General features: G+C 38.2%; 3 protein-coding genes across 4 annotated transcripts; 1 reads left to right on the plus strand and 2 right to left on the minus strand.

The window, feature by feature from the left end:
- Positions 1-1094: 1094 nt before the first annotated feature.
- LOC135607996 (uncharacterized) lies at positions 1095-9812 on the minus strand. 2 transcript variants are annotated; one of them, XM_065100371.1, is made up of 9 exons: positions 9634-9811; positions 3252-4015; positions 2947-3135; positions 2726-2834; positions 2583-2641; positions 2308-2494; positions 2117-2190; positions 1493-1934; positions 1095-1364 (listed from the first exon to the last, which is right to left on the minus strand). In XM_065100371.1, the coding sequence occupies exons 1-9, from the start codon at positions 9776-9778 to the stop codon at positions 1276-1278; spliced, it is 2058 nt and encodes a 685-aa protein (XP_064956443.1). In that variant the 5' UTR covers positions 9779-9811; the 3' UTR covers positions 1095-1275. The 2 variants fall into 2 exon arrangements, with proteins under 2 accessions (XP_064956443.1, XP_064956444.1); XM_065100372.1 differs by lacking the exon at positions 2583-2641 and having other exon boundaries at positions 2308-2481; positions 9634-9812.
- Positions 9813-9923: 111 nt separating this feature from the next.
- On the plus strand, positions 9924-13636 carry LOC135607589 (uncharacterized). The gene is made up of 5 exons (XM_065099537.1): positions 9924-9959; positions 10140-10283; positions 11351-11494; positions 12311-12482; positions 13068-13636. Exons 1-4 carry the CDS (start codon positions 9924-9926, stop codon positions 12314-12316), a joined length of 330 nt encoding a protein of 109 aa, XP_064955609.1. The 3' UTR covers positions 12317-12482; positions 13068-13636.
- A 1340-nt stretch (positions 13637-14976) lies between these two features.
- On the minus strand, positions 14977-17625 carry LOC103979179 (uncharacterized). The gene is made up of 2 exons (XM_009395237.3): positions 16006-17625; positions 14977-15305 (listed from the first exon to the last, which is right to left on the minus strand). Exon 1 carries the CDS (start codon positions 17565-17567, stop codon positions 16014-16016), a length of 1554 nt encoding a protein of 517 aa, XP_009393512.2. The 5' UTR covers positions 17568-17625; the 3' UTR covers positions 14977-15305; positions 16006-16013.
- Positions 17626-18354: the final 729 nt, after the last annotated feature.

An 18354-nucleotide genomic window follows, 5' to 3' on the forward strand; every position in this document is an offset into this window, starting at 1 on the left:
GTCAGGCTAACCCGAGTCTGACAAATCTAACCTAATGTCGAGTTGGATTTGGACATTAAATTCGAAAAGCCTATTCGAATTAATCCAAGCATAAACATATTATTTACAGTATTTAATAAACCTTATTCTTAAGATGCCTCATTCCAAACCCTAAGAATTATCAGTATTATAGTCCAATTAATTGTTCAGAGTTATTAGTAACTATCACTTGAAATTTCGAATGAAATATGGTTGTTGGTTTATAATGCATATCTCAAACCTCCGACCCTTAGTAAATGGATCTAATACATCACGTTAATACTAATGTTTTAGATTAAAAAAAATTATTAAAACAATAACAAACCTTAATCTCATATATCATATTTAAAATAATATTTTAGATATAAAAAAATTATCAGATAAGATATCTGTTATTTTGGTAAATAAAATAATAAATCGACATTTGGCCAATTCATATTCCAATATTTCCTGATGATAAGATCTTCAGATAAAAATACTTCAAACTATTTATCAGTATAATTAAGAAAAAGCTACCTGTAAGAAAAAGTAAGTTGCTACTACCTGTAAGAAAAATAAATACTTCAAACTATTTATCTTAAGAAAAAGCTACCTGTAAAAACCCTCAGTTAAGCCTTCTTCCCGTGTCAACCCATAGTGTTCACGTCACAGTGTGAGGTAGGTTGCTAGGTCTCAATTCGAGATACATTCTGTACACGAAATATAAGCGTTAAATAAGTCAAATATCTAATGCGGCAAATTATATGGATCATTGGATCACACCACGAACCTTCAATGAAATGAATATATCAACTGACATAGTCTGGCCAGAGATGTTTGAGGCCAGAGATGTTTGAGGCCAGAAATTCACCTGAACTACTGCTTGGAACAAGAACACCATTTTGATTACAAGTATCATTCCAAATCAAAATCAAAATACTCAAAGTGAAAATTTATGGCTCACCAAAATCACGAAACAATCTCAGCTGCATATTTTGGACAATTAAACTAGAGATACCGCCTTAAAATAGTCTTTCCTACTTCGGATAGAAAAATAAATCCTGACTCATCATGATGAGACAATATTCAAGGCATAGTTCCAAAAAGTAGTTCTGTATCTGATATTGATCTTATCACAGTGCAGGACTGCACAAATTTAAGGATCAACTTTAAAAAAACACACATAAACTAAGAATACATATTACAAAAATTGTTTAACTCCCCATAAAAAAGAGCAAAAATAAAAAGAAAAAAATGACAATATCAACCATAGTGTCGCTAGTGATACCATTGACCAGGTCGAGGGTTTATTTGGTTTGGGGGGTCTCTATAAGGAGGTCTAGGTAGTGGAGCTCCATAATTTGAACCTGCATTTTTTGAAAAATCTGTATTCTTAAATATCCTTCTGAGCATAGAAGTAAAGATAACAAGACATATGCATCAGTAATAAAAAAATCTAAATGGGTTTAAAAGAATTCAAGATTCCAACTCCTACCATGAGTGCTTTGGGCAGGGCTTCGCCACTCGTATGGTGGTTCCCTGGCAGCTGGATGATGAATGTGTGGAAATCCTGGATCAAGAAGTTGTCCAACTGGACTTCTGGACAAGGTTGGTGTCAATGGATTTTCATAGTTAATAACCTTTGCAGACGAGCTAAAACCGTCGAAACTAGGTCTTCTAAATGCATCTGCAGTGTTGTATGTCTGATAGAGGCTCATGTCACCATAAGGTATTGAGCTCCTGTCATAGGTATTTCCAGTGGAAAAATTGGAACCAGTATAGCTCCCATAAGGAACAGGATCGGTACCATGACATGAAGCAACCCCATACTTTGAGTAGTCCCTATATGCACTATCACTTTGCATAGGCAAACCAGTGTATCCTAACATTGTCTGATGATCCCCAGAGGAGCCACGACTTGAATACATTGTATTATCCTGGAGCATCCAACACCAAATTTAGTTCTGATAAGATTGAGATGAAAAGCCTTTTGATAAATACACATCATATTACAGCAAGGCAAGGATCATCCTCTACCCTTTTCATCAGCTGAGTTGCCTAACCATCAACTGCACTTGAAAATTCACATCACCTAAAAATGAGTATGGCAAGTACTTACTTGGAAACTACTTGAGCTATCACAGCAGGGAACCGAGAGAGAGGGGTGGGAAGCTGACAAGTTTACACTAGCACCTGCAGTAAAGTGTTACCAAGAAAGTGAATGGCCAATGAATCTAAATCTGAACAAAATGAGACATTTAGATCAGATCATGAGAATATAATCTCTAGTTCATGATAACAAAACATTACGTGGGAAGTGGGAAACTGGAGAAGCTTCCACAGTTGTTACATTAGGAACAGGGAATGATTGAATGGAATGTTCATGAGCAAAAGGTGACAAATCTCTTTTTGCGCTTAAATTAGGAGACAGTAGTGTGTGTTTCATTTCATCCAAGTGTCTTTGTGCCTCCTCCCTCCCTATTTCTGGGAAAAAAACCTTCAAGGGTAAAAAGCAATATGTCATCAATCTATGCTATCCCATGAGAAACACTAATGAACTGATGCATAGAACCTTGAAGAGGTACCTCATCAAATAACTCATTTGAACCATGCATGTTCTTGGTCAGCGGTAAAACATAGTTGACTGAAAATATGTTAAAAGAAATTCACAAAAACATCAAACCAATATAATAAAGATTTTTTCTTTTTCAGATACAATGATAGTTACCAATCATCTCATTTACTGCTTTGGCAGGTACATCTTTTCCCATTTCTTTAAAACGCTTTTCTGCTCGAAATCTAAGCTCATCCGGTGTAGGGAAAACAACAACTGCTATCTGATAAACCAAAGGTGTCATGAATTTGAGATTAGTGTATTTCAACACCCCTTGCAAAGCCAATTTTGCTCGTGCACAGAAGCTAATAGAATAGAATTCACCAAGACCCTACCTTGCGGTAATTCACAAATGTTTTCAATTTGCGATTACGGGCACTCCTGTAAACATTTGTCTGATCAAGAATGTAATTACGTGGTGTCTTGGCGGCCCTAGTTAATAAAGTATTAAATATTTTAGTTGCTCGATCCATAAGGCATTCAAAACGTTCTCCATAATTATGCTTACGCAAAAGTCCTGGAACCTGAAATAGAAACTAATTATCAACAAGTCCTTTTTATGAATCCAGAATAAGAATAAGCTTAGGAAAACATAACATATAATAACAAGTGAAAACATGAAACCTTCTAAACCACAAACCTTCATTTGATCCAGAGCAAGATTTGTTCCAAGCAGAACATATCGCTTCTCAGGATGCTCCTTTATCCATTTCTCTGCCCACGTTGTCTTCCCAGAGGCAGGTAAACCAACCATCATTATAACCTCACATTGACTAGGGCTTGTGAATGTGGGACCAATTACTGCATTGGCATCCTGAAGAGCAGATGCCCAAGGCTTGTAACCTTCTTCAGGAACCAATCCATCTTCGATGCTAAACTGCAACTGAACCACAACATTCTTCAAAAGTACATGTGGGAAAAGTGCAGATTCCCATGGTAGACCCTGATGTGACAGCTCTACCACACCAAGACCTCTTGAGCTTGCATCAAAATGCCTAGCAACACCCAACCATTTCCCATTTTTCGAAAACCCAATTGAAGCCAATGGCTTGTTGTCAAGGTCCACAGCACAAATTATAGTATCAGAAACACCAAACTTGGTACCGTAATCAGAGAACTTCCCAGAACTTGAGAACTTGCCAGTTCCACCAAATCCAAAACTGTTTGTTGTTTCTCCTAGGTTCCCAACAGGATCAGCCACCCATGAAATACCAACACGGCACACATGTTGTTTATCTGGCGGCGTGTCAGCCATATCAACTGCCTGATCAGAAATAATTTTGCAGCCAAAACAGTACTTCCCTCCAATTATTCCAACATTTGCTCGGGCACCAGACCAGCAGTATGCAAATCCTTCTTCAGTCAATGCTTGCCCTCGAAGGCCATTTCCATTGATATCAAAATCTGAAATAGGACAAATATTGAAAATAAAGTGATGTAGGACAACCCTAGAGGGATGCTTAATATGAAGAGAAAGATGGTTAGGTGGGTAATAAATAAAAAAAGAAAGGGGTGAAACAGAGAGAGAGGAGGCAAGACAAACCCGATTTGCAGAATAATTAATTTAAACAATAAAAAACAAAGCAGAAGTTCAATCACATACCAAAATCATCAAGGAAGAGCTCTTTGACACCCTTTTGATTGACTTCGGATGTTGAGAGATCAATTTGTGGGTCTTTGTTGCAAGATGGTTGAGGATGGGATAGAAGAGGAATATAGGGGGTAATTTTGGACTCGCTCCAAGTCCTCCGACTTGATCAGGGGGAAGTTGTGAGTGATTTCTAGGACTGTTGTTTTTTTAGAATGTGATTTTGCTCTTGGTCCAACTGTTGATCTGCCTCAGTATGATTTGAGTTATTATCATCCTGAGTTGGATCTAGGAGCTTTGAAGTTTCAGCCTTCTCAGCATATTGTCTCTTTCCAAAGGAAACAATGGTAATAGACAAAGTATCTGGGCAAACTTTGATGTCAAGTAGTTCATGTTCAAAAGACTTGAACCTTTTGCTGAGACTACACAAAAGTTCGTCTCTTTCTCTTATCAGTCAAAAGACCGTTATAAGGTTGATCACTTCTAGTAGACATGGTGGGGAACCTGCTCTAATACCAAATCTGATGTAGGACTAGTAGCAACAGATTTCCTTTTGAGGATAGAGAGGTAGAGAGAGAAAAAAAAAGAAAAGAGATAATAACAGAAAATAAGAGAGAAAAAAAAAGATAACTACCAGACTTGCTCTGGCTCAAGGAGCAAATTCCTAGGATAAAGGCCTCACACCTCTATTCATGAATCTTTTGCATATGAATTGCTTGACATCAAAGTTTGCTTAGACATTTTGTATACTACTATGGTTTACTTTGGTAATAGACAATATGTTGAGAAGGCTGAAACTTCCAGGGTCCTAGATCCAACTCAAGATGATGATAACTCAAATCATACTAAGTTGGATCAAGAGAAAAATCACATTAGAAAAAAACAACAGTCCTAGAAATCACTCACAACATTTCAAGTACAAGCCCAAAAAAGCATATGAAATGCCTCATGCTCCACCACTAGTACCTTCATAACACGTGTACAACTTGGACATGTACGAGAATTACCAAAATTGCTTGGGTCATGGTAGACATAATCTTAGGGAGGTTAATGATGACATCAGAAAATTGGTCAAAGTAGAAGCACCCTACTTTGATGGCAGGTTGGACCCAAAGGATTTTATTGATTGGTTGTCCGATATGGATGGCTATTTCAATTTGTATGAGACATGTCAGAAGGTCACCGAGTACGCTTTGCAAAAAAATGAAACTCATAGGTCAAGCCAAACTCCATTGGACCAATATTGAAAAAAAATTCAACGTTGAGGTCAAACTCCAATAGAATATCAGGATGAAATGAAAGAAAAACTAAAAGAAAATTATATGCCTATATCCTACCAAGAACATTTGATGGATCAACTCCAAACCTTACAGCTAAACAATGTCTATAGTTGAATATAGTAATAAATTTGCTGAATTGATAGTTAGATGTGACATTCGAAAGACTACTCGTCTAACGATCTCACGATTTCGCACTAGACTAAAGCTTAAAATTAGGAAAGAGTTAATCCCACATATTATAAAATCTTTGGAATATGCATATAATATGATATTGGAGTATGAACATTATCTTAAGGTTTGTCCCTAGGAGGTTCAGTTTTCAAGTCAGGGAGTTTGCCACACACAAGGTCAGTAAAAATGATGAGTCTTCTAAAATTTCCAACACTGCCTCCACTCAAAATCGATTTAGTGATCCAACCATTAGATGTTCCCAAGACAACAAAGGAAAGATTGTTACTGAAACTTTAAAACAAAGAAACAACTCAGCTTGTTGCTTAAATTGCCACAAGACAAGAACACTTTGCACATCAATGCCCATCGAGAGCCCTTCACATAGGAAATGACCTTAAAAATAATGAAATACTTGAAAATGAATTAGCTCACATCCCTAAAGAAGTTGCTAGTGATGAAGACCGATTAGCTAATGAAAATGACGATGCAACCCTTACTGTCATGAGAAGTATCTTAACCACACCCAAGGCAGAGGAGACGAACCAATATTTTTTATACCTATATTAAAGTGGGTGACAAGAGTTGTAACGTAATCATTGATGGAGGTAGTAGTGTAAATGTTGTATCCATAGGAGCCCTCGAAAGAATAAAACTGAAACCTGAAACACACCCTCAACCCTATAAGTAGCATGGGTAAATAAAGTCACTATCCTTATTAACCAATGTTGTCTAGTTCCTATTAAGTTTGCAACTTATCATAGACAAGTTTGGTGTGACATCCTTCTAATGGAAGTTGCACATATCCTTTTAGGACGACCATGGCTCTTTGACGTTGATGTGACCTGTTTTTGATTCACCAACATTTATGTGCTTAAACATGAGGGAAAGAAGATTATATTAAACCAAAGTAAGCCAACTAAGGCTAATAAAATTTCACAGATGCCACAAGAGGATAAACCCCTTCATTTGTTAAACAAAAATCTTTTAAACATGAAAGCCAATAAGAGGCAATAATTTATGCCCTTATGACTAGGGAAGTACAAAGATCATCACCTGAAGAATCCTAGGACCAACCCAAGGAAGTTGATAAGGTTCTTAAAGAATTTAAACATCTCACCCATGAGGAATTGCTTGATAAATTGCCCCCTCCTAGAGACATTCAACATCCTATTGACTTAGTCCCAAGGTCAACTCTTCTAAACTTGCCACATTATAGGATGAACCCCTTAGAACATATTGAACTAAAAAAATAAGTGGATGAACTCCTACAGAAAGGTTTTATTAGAGAAAGTCAAGTCTTTGTGCAATTCCTACATTGCTTACACCTAAAAAGGAAGGTAGTTGGAGAATGCGTAGACAGTCGAGTCATCAATAAAATCATAATTAAGTATAGGTTTCTCATACCTAGGCTTGATGAGATGTTGGACATGATGGCGGGATTAAAGTACTTCTCCAAAATTGATCTAAGGAGTGGTTATCATCATATTGGTATTAGAGCTTTTGATTTAGCTAGATGTTCCACTATCATAGCGAATCAAAATTTCAATTGTTTGAACTCGGGACGAGTTCCTACGTAGCGGAAGCATATGATGAAAGAGTAATTTAGTTTATAAGTTATTTGAATGAATTTTATTAGTAATATATTTTGCATATGTCATAAGTTGTCAGATGACAACACATACTCAAGGAGGAGAAAAAGGAAACAAATGCAAAAAGTGCAAGAAATCAAATTCGTTATTGATTGAAGATTGTAAATCTTGATGAAAGATTTTAAAGATTCATCTCTATAAATATGGAAGTCTATCAATTAATAGTATTGTCAAACAAATGAAGGCTATCCTTCATATCAAGTCAATAGTATTATCTTCTTCAAGGAAGGAACAAATCGTATATTTGAATTGAAGCAATTGTAATTTTTCTTATTTCTATAATTTCCTTTTTATTGTTGTCCTTGAGCCTATAAAAAGGGGCGATAGCATTGCAATGCATGAACCAAAGATGATTCAATGAATCATGTTCTTTTCCTACCTTGTGTGTGAGTAGTGCGAGGCCACAGTTATGTTTCCGATGATATGATTCCATCATCCACATGTTTGACGTGCGGCGATGCGAGACCTTCATCCTAGGAGTTCATTCCTTGAGCTAGAGCAAGTTTGGTAGTTATCTATTTTTTTATTATTTTTCGTTTATTATCTTTCTTTCTTCTCTTTCCATTACTCTGTTATCAAAAGAAAATTTTGCTCGTCCTACATCAGATTGGTATCAAAGTTTTCCTAGACAGATTGGTTAAAGTTCATCATACTGGTATCCATCTGTTTTCTTATTATCTTTCAGTTGCTATCTTCTATTCCTCTCTTTTATATTTCTCTATTATAAAAAAAAAAACATTATGTTGCTCTCATCCTACATCGCAACATATAATCAAGGCGAAGAAAAAGAAAACAAATACAGGAAAAGTGGAAGAAATCAAATTCACTATTAATTGAAGATTGCAAATCTTGATTGGAGATCTTAAATATTCATCTCTACAAAGATAGAAGTCTATCAATTAATAATATCATCAAGAAAGGAAGGTTGTCACTCAAATCAAGTCAAGAATATTATCTTCTTCAAAGGAAGAAACAAATTGTATATTTGTTTGATGTGATCATAATTTTTCTTATTCTTTTATTTTTTTAGCTTTGTATTTGAGCCTATAAAAAAGGGCTTATTCATTGTAATAGATCAATGAATCTTGTTCTTTTCCCATCTTGTGTGTGAGTGGTGCGAATCTACAATTATGCTTCCGGTGGTATGATTCCATTGTCCACATGTGAGACGAGAGGTACGAGGCCTTCATCCTGGGAGTTTGGTCCTTGAGCTCGAGCGAGTCTGATAGTTATCCTTTTCTTTATATTATCTTCCTGTTATTATCTTTTTTCTTTTCTCTCTCTCTACCTCTCTATCATTAAAAGGAAATCCATAAAGTAAAAAATTTGCATAACTGGAAAAATTATGGCTGCATTGAGAGAGAAATCCATAAATATATAAGAAAGACAGATCTCATATGAAAGGTGTTCCCTTGCCAACCTGTATATGCCACACCCATTTGCCCATCATTCCATATTAAGTTTCCAAAATCAATAATTTCTAAATTACTTGCTCTTCTCAACATTTCTTCCTAAATGTTCTTTACGTAATGTCCATTTCTTAAGCTATGAGGTCTAAACAAAACTTGATCCAAGGTTATCCATCTCACTTTTCATGCACACTAGCATCACACAGAAAAAGTTCTCCCCACGTTCAAATACCAATTCCATTACCACAAACTTTTGGAGAATACCAGTATTGACATTCAACATGAAGGCCCACACAGCATTGCTGTCAATTCTAAGCTGGCCATTGCTTTAAGAAAGGAATCCAAGAACAAAGCCCTCCCTGCTTCCTCTGTGGAAGCAGTTTGGGGATATCTTAGCACAACCAAGATGGCCTGCAACAGAAACAATGACATTTCTGCCTTGGATTATTCAAGGATGTTGCCATAAATGGTTAAACGATAAAAAAAAAAAACTAAATTAAACTAAAATTGTCAAAGCTAAAAGCTTCATCTTGAAGGTTGAGCATACTAAAAAACGAAATATCTCTAAGGTGAGCTAATTCCTTTTAGAATTTGAATACACACCATAAAACTCTACCATCAACACTAATCATGAAGTCACTAAAATTAGTATCCCGACCAAAATTACTTCCTCTCAACGAAAGGACCAATTTTTACATGGCACCTAACGAACAGCTATGGATCCAAATAAAATCCCAAAACTTCACCAAATTGACAGGCCTTTCCGATCAAAACCAGCTAAAAGAGCTTCCAACATAAATTAAAGAGAATCAACCACATCATGACCCTTAGACGTAGAATTAAGAAGAAATATGAACTAGGACAACCCAAGCCGTAGATGCAAGACATAACTGGTCTGGGAACGACCAAGCGGAAGAATGAATACCTAGGTCGCAGTCGGCCGGGTTGAGTTCGACGCGAACTGGGTTGGCGCCGGGTTGGAGAGGCCCGGAAGGCGGCTCCGGCCGGCTCCTTTTCGCGGCCGGTCCTTGGTCGGGCTCCGTCGACGGAAGGTGGTGCTTCGACGCCATGGGTAGAGCGGAGAGATGGACAGAGCAACGGCCTCCCATTATATATAGACTGCCAAGTCGGCTACTTCGGCAATTGGAAGTGGTTTAAATTAATGATTCTTGCGGACCATTCTAATTCTCGGACTTGGAGTAGGAGACGGGTGTTATGGATCCTGACCCGATCCGTGTACGATTGGAGATGGTTTAGCTTAATGATTCCCACAGAACATTCTAATTCTCGGACTTGGAGAAGGGGAACGGGCTTTACGGATCCTGATCCGATCCGTGTAACTAGGATCCGGAAGTTTCTTTTCGGATCCGATGAAGTCTGGATCCGCTTTAGTGTAAATCCACACACTTATGCGAACAGTGGGGCTCATAGGGTCTTCTCCGCGAGAACGCCGCATACTGGTGGCGCGCTTCCGCCTCTTCCCTCGCCTGCCAGCTTGCTGCTATATCCACGCTGGCCGGCGGCTTCTACGCTGAATCTGCCTCTCCTTCTCTTCTTCTGGCTTATCGGAAGAAGGTAGGCTAGAAGGTGACTGTACTTGCTAACCTGCTTTGGTTCTTTTGGATTTCTCGTTTCCATGGGGAGTTACCCCTATTTAGTGGAAGACCTGAGCTTTGGTTGATTTGCATGTTGGTATCCAAGTTTTTGGTCCGTTTTCTTGAGGTTCCTGTTTGCTTACTAATTGATATGATTGATTTTTCGTTGATGCTTATCATTCTTGAATGTATTTGCAGATAATGTTCCTCGTTAGTTTTGGGCAATTCTTAGGCTTGTTAATATCCCTTTCTTTTCTAAAGAAATATATTTACATGTGGCACATCTCCAATCTGTAGTCCATATCTGTTTTTCTCGTTGATCAAGACGAGATCGATCCAATTCGGGACTGAAATTTTAATTTCTAGCCTTCAGTGGATTTGTTGCAATATGTTCTTTTTTATGCTCTCTTTATTTGATCTATTGATGTTCTGTTTCATGTTTTCTGTATAATTCTGCTTTTGAAATTATGTTCTACCAATTAATGGCTATTAGTTTTATCTGGTACTCTGAGTTTACCATCTGATTTTGTAGACGGTCTCTACTGGATCATGTTATTCGGTCAATAAGATGCCCAATAACACCAACGAGGGAGCAGGTGTGAAGGAAAAACCAGCTTTTAGGGACGTCAGACGATACTAGTGTCAATATTGTGGTATTTGTAGGTCAAAGAAAAATCTTATTAGGTCGCACATCGTTGCCAGTCATAAGGTTCATCCATTCACCTTTTCAATGGTTTTGCATCATTTTATTCTAGATACTTTTTATTCATTTTGATATTTTAATGAAACTAGCTTATCATGAAAGAAACATGAGTTTCAATTAGGCTTCAGATGCTTTATATGTTGTGTTTATGCAATAACACCATTTTTATCTTTTTCCGGGTATATTGTGCCACTTCTTTTCAATCTATGGGAATTGTTTTGCCTATATTTTTTAACCTCTTTGAATTGACTAAATGGAATAATGTAAGTAATCCTACCATCTTTAGCTTTTCTTAAGTGTATCATCTATAATATGTTCCTTTTTGTTTTTTCAAATTTATTTAGTTTGAATTGGAAGAGACACAATCTGATGAAGTTCAAGGCATAAACAAGGTGGACTGTGTAATGCAACATGCATGCCAGGAGTGTGGTGCATCCTTCCGCAAACCAGCACATATGAAGCAGCATATGCTGAGCCACTGCATCGAGGTTTCTGCCACAATCCCTTGAATTGAAATGATGTGAAGAGATTCATTTTCATTTTAGATCATCATTAACCTCTCTTATCTCCTTAAAATTGTAGTTTTGGACTCATTGGATTTGCTTGGTATACCTTGCTGGTCAATTGAAAATTCGCTATTCTTGCTTGATTCTTGCTTGATTCTTTGAGTTTTTTGCAAATTCGCTATGACTTCAATTTTTTTATTTTTTTTGTCCCTCCATATTCTAGGACTTTGCTTAAGTTATTTAAACAAAGTTTAATTCTGATTGGGCCAACAGACTGCCTTAATCTTCTACCTTTGATGAATAATGTGTTCCATCTAACTAGGATGCACCTTGTTGTTGAGATACATTCAAAACATTATTCATAGAGAGTCTGCTTATGTCCATTTCACTTTTAGCCACCTGCTTTTGGTTTACTTTTTTAATTTTTGTGGTAGAAACAAACAGATGCATGAGTTGAGATATTAACCATCTTCTGAATGTTGCATTTGTTCTTGTAGAAGGAACTTTGATCATATTAAGAAAATAACAAATTTTGACCAGATTGCCATGAGTTTTTTTCATTTGACAAATTGGTCAATTTAGGGCCTATTCAAAAATATAAATTTAGTTATTGATGATAATATACTTTTGTCAGTACAATACTTAAAAATGATGAGAATGAGATGTTGATAAATTCTTGTAAATTCATGTTTCAGTTAAGAGGAAGAACAGCATAGTAGGTTAACTAAACAGAGAAACTGCAATTATTTGTTAGATGATTTGAAGTTGTCTAAACTCTAAAGGAAAATGATTTTGCAGGTATAAGAGTTGGGCTATTGAAACATGTTTGATTTTGCGTGAAGCACTGGATCCCATGCGACAAACTCCAAAATGCAAAGAGGCTCCATAGAATCTTGAATGGACTAGTATCAGGATGGGGGACCTCCTGTGAAGCTCCATCAAGAAAGCCTCAATCAGGCATTTTAATGAGGTCTGTTTAATTGTTTTACTTTATCTGTTGAGTTTGGTATTTTTGATATCAAAACTTGTTAGAAGTTACGCCACTGACTTTTTCTTGATGCTTAAATGGCCTTGTGATGCTACTAAGAGTATCTCCAAATTGCCGGCAAGCTACTGAATTGGCCATAATTTTTGAGAGTCATGTGATGGTTGAGACCTTGTGAAGATGACCTGCCAGCATGTTTTCTTGTCTTTTAGAAAGGCACCCAAATTTGGGATATCTTTTTTTCTGTTTAAGCCATTTATTTTTGCTTCCTGAAATTAACTAACTACACAACCACATGAAGATATTCTTACTAACATGCAATTGTTATCTCTTTTTATATATATTCTTTGTTCTAATAATTATTTTTTTTGCTATAACAAGTGACTTGCTATCTAAAGATCAGAATGAGAAAAAGTTGCCTACATGTTAGAATTTCTTATTATAGCTATGCAATTTTATTGTTAGTTAATGCTCTTCCATTCTCACTTCTGTTTGGATATGTGGTCTTGGTGCTGATTGTCTTGGCCTTGGCTGATTTCATTGTTTGTTATTCTTCTCATTTTGGCACAGAGACCTTTTTCCTGCCCGGTGGATGATTGCCATGCTAGTTATAGAAGAAAGGACCATTTGACTCACCACTCATCGACGCACCGAGGACTTTTCACTTGCCCTGGTAGCAAGTGCAATTGCAAATTTGGAATAAAGGCTCACATGAAAAGGCACATGAGAGAAATTCATGAAGATGATTCTTCTCATGAAGGTCAAAAGCAACATGTTTGCCATGAACCTGGATGTGGGAAGACATTCAAGTATCCCTCAAAGTTAAAGAAGCATGAAGATACACATGGTAAATCACTTTGCTTTAGGTTCTTGATCCTTACAGTTTTGTAGGCCTAGAGAAGCAGGCTCCCCCGTGACCCGTTCTTTTTCTCTTCGCTCCCTTTTCTCTCTTACAAAGATATGTTACATGTACAGTTACGGTTCTCGATATTACGACATTTTCATGCAAATTGTACAAAAACAATCAGCAAGTCTTTTTACTCACTTCAGGTATCTCGTTTGTCATGTTAGGGTATATGTTTGGTTTTGAATGTACATAATGTTTATATTAAGCGGATAAAATCTGCGTAATTCTCCAATTTCCTTTGATGCATATGCTGTAATTTGTTAGGATTTATTTAGCCCAAGCAAATTTAAGATATTATTTTATCAGGTCACATTCCCTTTCAGATATACTTGATTTTTTTCTCATTGTAATATCATCATATGTAAAACTAATTCCCTTTTATTAACTCTGTTAGCTAACTAAGTTATTTGAGAATCTGGTTGTTTGAGAACATTCACAAGTGCAGAATGCCTTAAAGCTCATATCAGGACTTGCCACCAACATGTTGACTGTGAGGTCTGTGGGACAAAACAACTGAGGAAGAACATGAAGCGACATGAACGCAAACATGAAATGAATGAGATGACTGAGAGGACCAAATGCAATATCAAAGGCTGTGAATGCACATTTTCAAATGTATGACTTAGTATATATGTTTATCTTGTTCTTTACCTTTAAATGGTTTAATCATAGTTTAGTACAAAAAAAATGGTGAATCCATACTGAAATCGATTGTATTAAGGTAAATATTAAAAAGAACTAGCACCATTACATTCAGTTCAATCTAATCACTGCTTCATGCTTAAAAAGAACAACTGAGGCTTCTATATTATTGTACAACACTATAGGCTGTCTCACTTGTTTCAAATTAAGGCCATTGTAGGAAGTAGCGACCAACCCTATATCCTAAAGATTTATGCCAATCAAAAATCATACGACTAACTGGGAGTGAGTGAATGTTGCTTGCATGCATATTGAATGACAAACAGTATCTTAGTAGAATAATAAGAACTAAAAGCCAATAATAGGGCACTAATTGCAAATGAGAAATTTCTTAAAGTGTATGTGAGCACAGTCAAATGTCCTTTCATATGTCATCTTACATCCAATTATTAGGTGTGGTATCTATGTCCAAAATTTATATAATATTATCTTTAATTTTTTTTGTGAGAGTTCTCAGTAGCAGGATGGAATTAATGGCCTCAGACATTAATATCCAATTCAAATAGTCAGCCAACATCTTGAGAGGGTTTGAATCTACAGGTAAATGACTCACAAAGCAAAAACAAGATGTTCAGCATGGTTGATTTGGGTAGTGAAAATAACAAGGTCTTCAAGAATGGATATCTAATTTCAATAGCCAGTCAACAACACCTATGAATCTAAATCCACAGGTCAGTGATTCTCAGAGCAACAACAGGATATTAAGTCTGGTTGATTTGGGTACTGAAGATATAACACCGGAAAGAAATAAATACCAGATGCAAATCATCATTATTGAGCTCTATGCCTCTACCACAGGCCAAATTCAAATGCAGATCTAATCCAAACTGCAGTTATAAACCATCAGAAATCCAACATTTCCAAAGGAAGTATGCCATAATAGTATTTTAAGTCATAAAGAATATTGAAATATTCAAATTCTTGCTAGTCTGTTTGCATGTTAGAAATACAGCTAAATAAGAAGAACTGGTATTCCTGCTAATAGTATTTGGATAATTCAATAGACAGGGAATAACCAGCTGTTTGATCCAGTGTGTATACAGGAATCCACTAGCTAAACAAAAAACTCTCTCAAGATTCACTGAATCAAATACTTTATGGTCATCGGTTATAGCCTTCTCAACTATGCAGGTTTAGTATGCCCAACCAAAACCAACTCTTCTGGATTTATCTGATGGATAAAGTGTCAATCACGACACCTGCAGAAGCAATCATCCAAGCTGACTCACTTAAAAACAAATAATGATCTACAAGTTTTTTATGTTTGCTTAAATTTTTTTTTATGTTTCAAGAATCTCAGTAACATGCCCCATCTTGGCTTGACATAAGAATCACTAAAATCAAGATTCAACCTTATACCTCAACATCATTTTTAGCATGAACTCCACAAACATAATTTAGCCTGGTAATTGCAATATGCAAAAGCTCTATGCTGGTAATCATCAAGTAACTTTGTGTTATAACTTTGATCATTATACAAGGAAGATGATACATTTATAAGTTTTGGTTCAAAAAGAATATTCAGACCCATAAAAGGGAAGACTACAAATAAACAGGTAAAGCAACATAATGCAAGCCTAAAACAGAACTTCAGTTTTATCAAATCAAAGTAAATTACTGCAACAGACTTGTGCAACCAAATGGACTAGCTCCTACAAACATAATATAATTATTGACTCTTGAGGACAAAAAAGAGCCAATTAAGTACCACAGTCAAACATTTACATGGAACAGACGTAAGGTATTAATACAAAATGGTGACAAACTCTAAACTTTGAACCAACCATTCTTTTGTATAAGCTAAAGCAGAGAGATTCAGGTTATTCTAGAGGAAAATAATAAAGAAAAGGCAAAATGCTTTCAGAAAAGAGTAGGAAGGATCCAACTAACATGTATTACCATGCAGTTCATTCTTTCATGTTGCCGGCTTCTTCACTGTCCTCGTCTTCACTGAGATCAAGATCAGCAAGCAACTCTTCCAATGGGATCGAAGGAACATCCTCCCCATCAGCCGTAGATGCCATCTCTGATGGCTGATATTCTTTGTTACGATACAAAGATATATTGAACCTCATTTCAGGATTCTCCTCCAAGTCCCTCAAGAATTCCTCGTACTCAGTATTCCTCTTCTCCTCATCGGCTCTGCCCTTGGAGGTAGTATCCACATCCATGTTCAGGCTCTTCAGCTTCCAAGACCTTGCCTTTTCACGATTCTTTGTCCGTTTCTCCTGGTAGCTCTTCCTCACCAGAAGAGCCTCGGGCAGAATAAGACCTTTATGCCGCTCGATCTCAAAGTCGTTACTGTTCGCTGCATACAGATCGTAGCCGAGGGCATAATCCCCCGGATTCAAGAGATGACCGAGGTGGGTTTTTATGGTAAACATCGTATCGTTCTTCCCAAAATCCGCCACACGCGCAACCTGTGCATGGGCCAGCATGTACCTGAACCCACCGACGGAAACCTCAGCGGACTCCACCTCGACATCGAGAACGATGTATTCCACGAGCTGTCGGCCGGTGAGCAGTGCCTTGAAGGGAGCCCTCCAGTACTGGTTAGCGTCGAGGAAGGCGCTCCGAAGGGTGAACGGGTCGAGAAGGGCAATGGAATTGGTGACCTTGGTGCAGAGGACTAGAGGGCCAAGATTGCCGAGGGCGTTCGCAAGCTTGGGCGGGAGGCAGATGAGGTCCTCGCGGCACACGGGACAGATCTCGACGGAGAAGGTATGCTTGTAGTTGTAGAGGTTGCTCTTGGGGTCGTGGGAGACGAGTTGCTTGTCGGAGCGGGATCGAACGGGGGCCACGCCGGTAATGAAGTCCACGAACTTGAGGGCGTGGCTTCGGGAGCCAAAGAAGAAGTCGAGGCCGTGGTCGGTCTCCCCGATGCGTAGGGCGCGGGTGGCGGCGCTATGGCGGAGGATGAGCTGCTCGAGGTAGAAGAAGGTGCGGCGGTGAGAGACGTGCTGGCGGAGTTGGACGGCGGCGGACCATTGGTCAGGGTTGGCCTGAGACCTGGAGCAGGCGTCGCAGAGACGGTCGTGGACGGTGAGTTCGACGAGGTGGGACTGCTCGAGGATGGCGCCATGGAGGGCCTCGGCCTGGACGCGGAGGCGGAGGCGGAGGCGCTTGGAGTGGGGCTCGGTCCAGATGAACTCGGCGTGGACGAGGCGGACGCGTCGAAGGGGGAGGCGGAGGCGGCGGAGGCAGAAGGCGAGCAGCTCCTTGGACTCCGGTTCCAGGCCGCGGAGCCAGGTGCGCGGCGGCTGTAGGTAGGAGCGGCACTCCGGGCAGTGGACCACGGCGGCGTGGCGGGTGAGACCCTCGGTGATGTCCACCCTGGAGCGCAGGCAGCCCACGCACATGTTAGCCGGGTTGGGTGGCATCGCCACCCCGCAGATGCAGCACAGCACCGTGCCCACCGTCTGTGACGGCACGAACATGCCCGACGCCGACAGATCCGACATATCCTCGATGCCGACGCCCTCCTCCTCTTCCTCTTCCTCTTCGATCGATTGACTGAATGGATAAATGGGAAGGAATATATACGCGGGATTAGGGTTCTGGGGCGGTGCGGCAAGCTAAAGGTCGGTGACGAGCCAGCCCGCTAATACGGCCCACGGTCCAAGCTGATCCCCATCACACGGCCCACTAATTCGGCCCACGGTGCGACAAACTGTTCCACGGGCCAATCTAATGTGCACTTATCCGCTACTAATTTGAAACAACTTTATCTTTTTACCCCTGGATAATTAAGTTATTATTTTTTCATCCAAAACAGTGACTTTTAGACCTATATAATTAACTTTATCACCAGTGGTTTAACTTTATCACCTATATAAAAAAATAAAAATAAAAAAAATGATAAACTATTCGGATAGTGAATAAATAAGATGAAAATATCAGGGTATTTTGATCAGTCCATACATATGATACGCTATTTTTTTTATTTGACCTCAAAAATAGCTTATCACATTCCGGCACTTAAAGTTTTCTGAAATTTTTACCACATGTTGTGAACCTATTTAGAAGCTCAAATGTAAAGAACATTGCATAGATTTATCATGTTTTGGTGGAAAATAGAAAAAAATGAAGAAATAGAAAAATCATAAATTGTTTAGAATGTTGAATGAACTGAAAAAATATAAAAAAATTAAATTAGAAAAACTATAATAGATGTCCATTTGGGTGCAATTCAAAACTATAATAGATGTCCATGTATATAGTATAATATTTTTTTTATTTAACCCCAAA

This window comes from Musa acuminata, chromosome BXJ2-3, assembly GCF_036884655.1.
Source record: "Musa acuminata AAA Group cultivar baxijiao chromosome BXJ2-3, Cavendish_Baxijiao_AAA, whole genome shotgun sequence".
Lineage (NCBI taxonomy): Eukaryota > Viridiplantae > Streptophyta > Magnoliopsida > Zingiberales > Musaceae > Musa > Musa acuminata.

Excerpts from the sequence above, each read along its gene's own strand:
- LOC135607589 (XM_065099537.1), top strand. The coding sequence starts at position 9,924 with ATGGATCCTGACCCGATCCGTGTACGATTGGAGATG. Across the intron at positions 9,960-10,139 it reads TCCGTGTACGATTGGAGATG|GGTCTTCTCCGCGAGAACGC; the intron begins GTTTAGCTTAAT and ends TGGGGCTCATAG. Across the intron at positions 10,284-11,350 it reads TTCTGGCTTATCGGAAGAAG|TTTGAATTGGAAGAGACACA; the intron begins GTAGGCTAGAAG and ends AAATTTATTTAG.
- LOC103979179 (XM_009395237.3), bottom strand. The coding sequence starts at position 17,567 with ATGTCGGATCTGTCGGCGTCGGGCATGTTCGTGCCGTCACAGACGGTG.
- LOC135607996 (XM_065100371.1), bottom strand. The coding sequence starts at position 9,778 with ATGGCGTCGAAGCACCACCTTCCGTCGACGGAGCCCGACCAAGGACCG. Across the intron at positions 2,642-2,725 it reads AGCAGTAAATGAGATGATTG|TCAACTATGTTTTACCGCTG; the intron begins GTAACTATCATT and ends ACATATTTTCAG. Across the intron at positions 1,365-1,492 it reads CCCTGCCCAAAGCACTCATG|GTTCAAATTATGGAGCTCCA; the intron begins GTAGGAGTTGGA and ends CAAAAAATGCAG.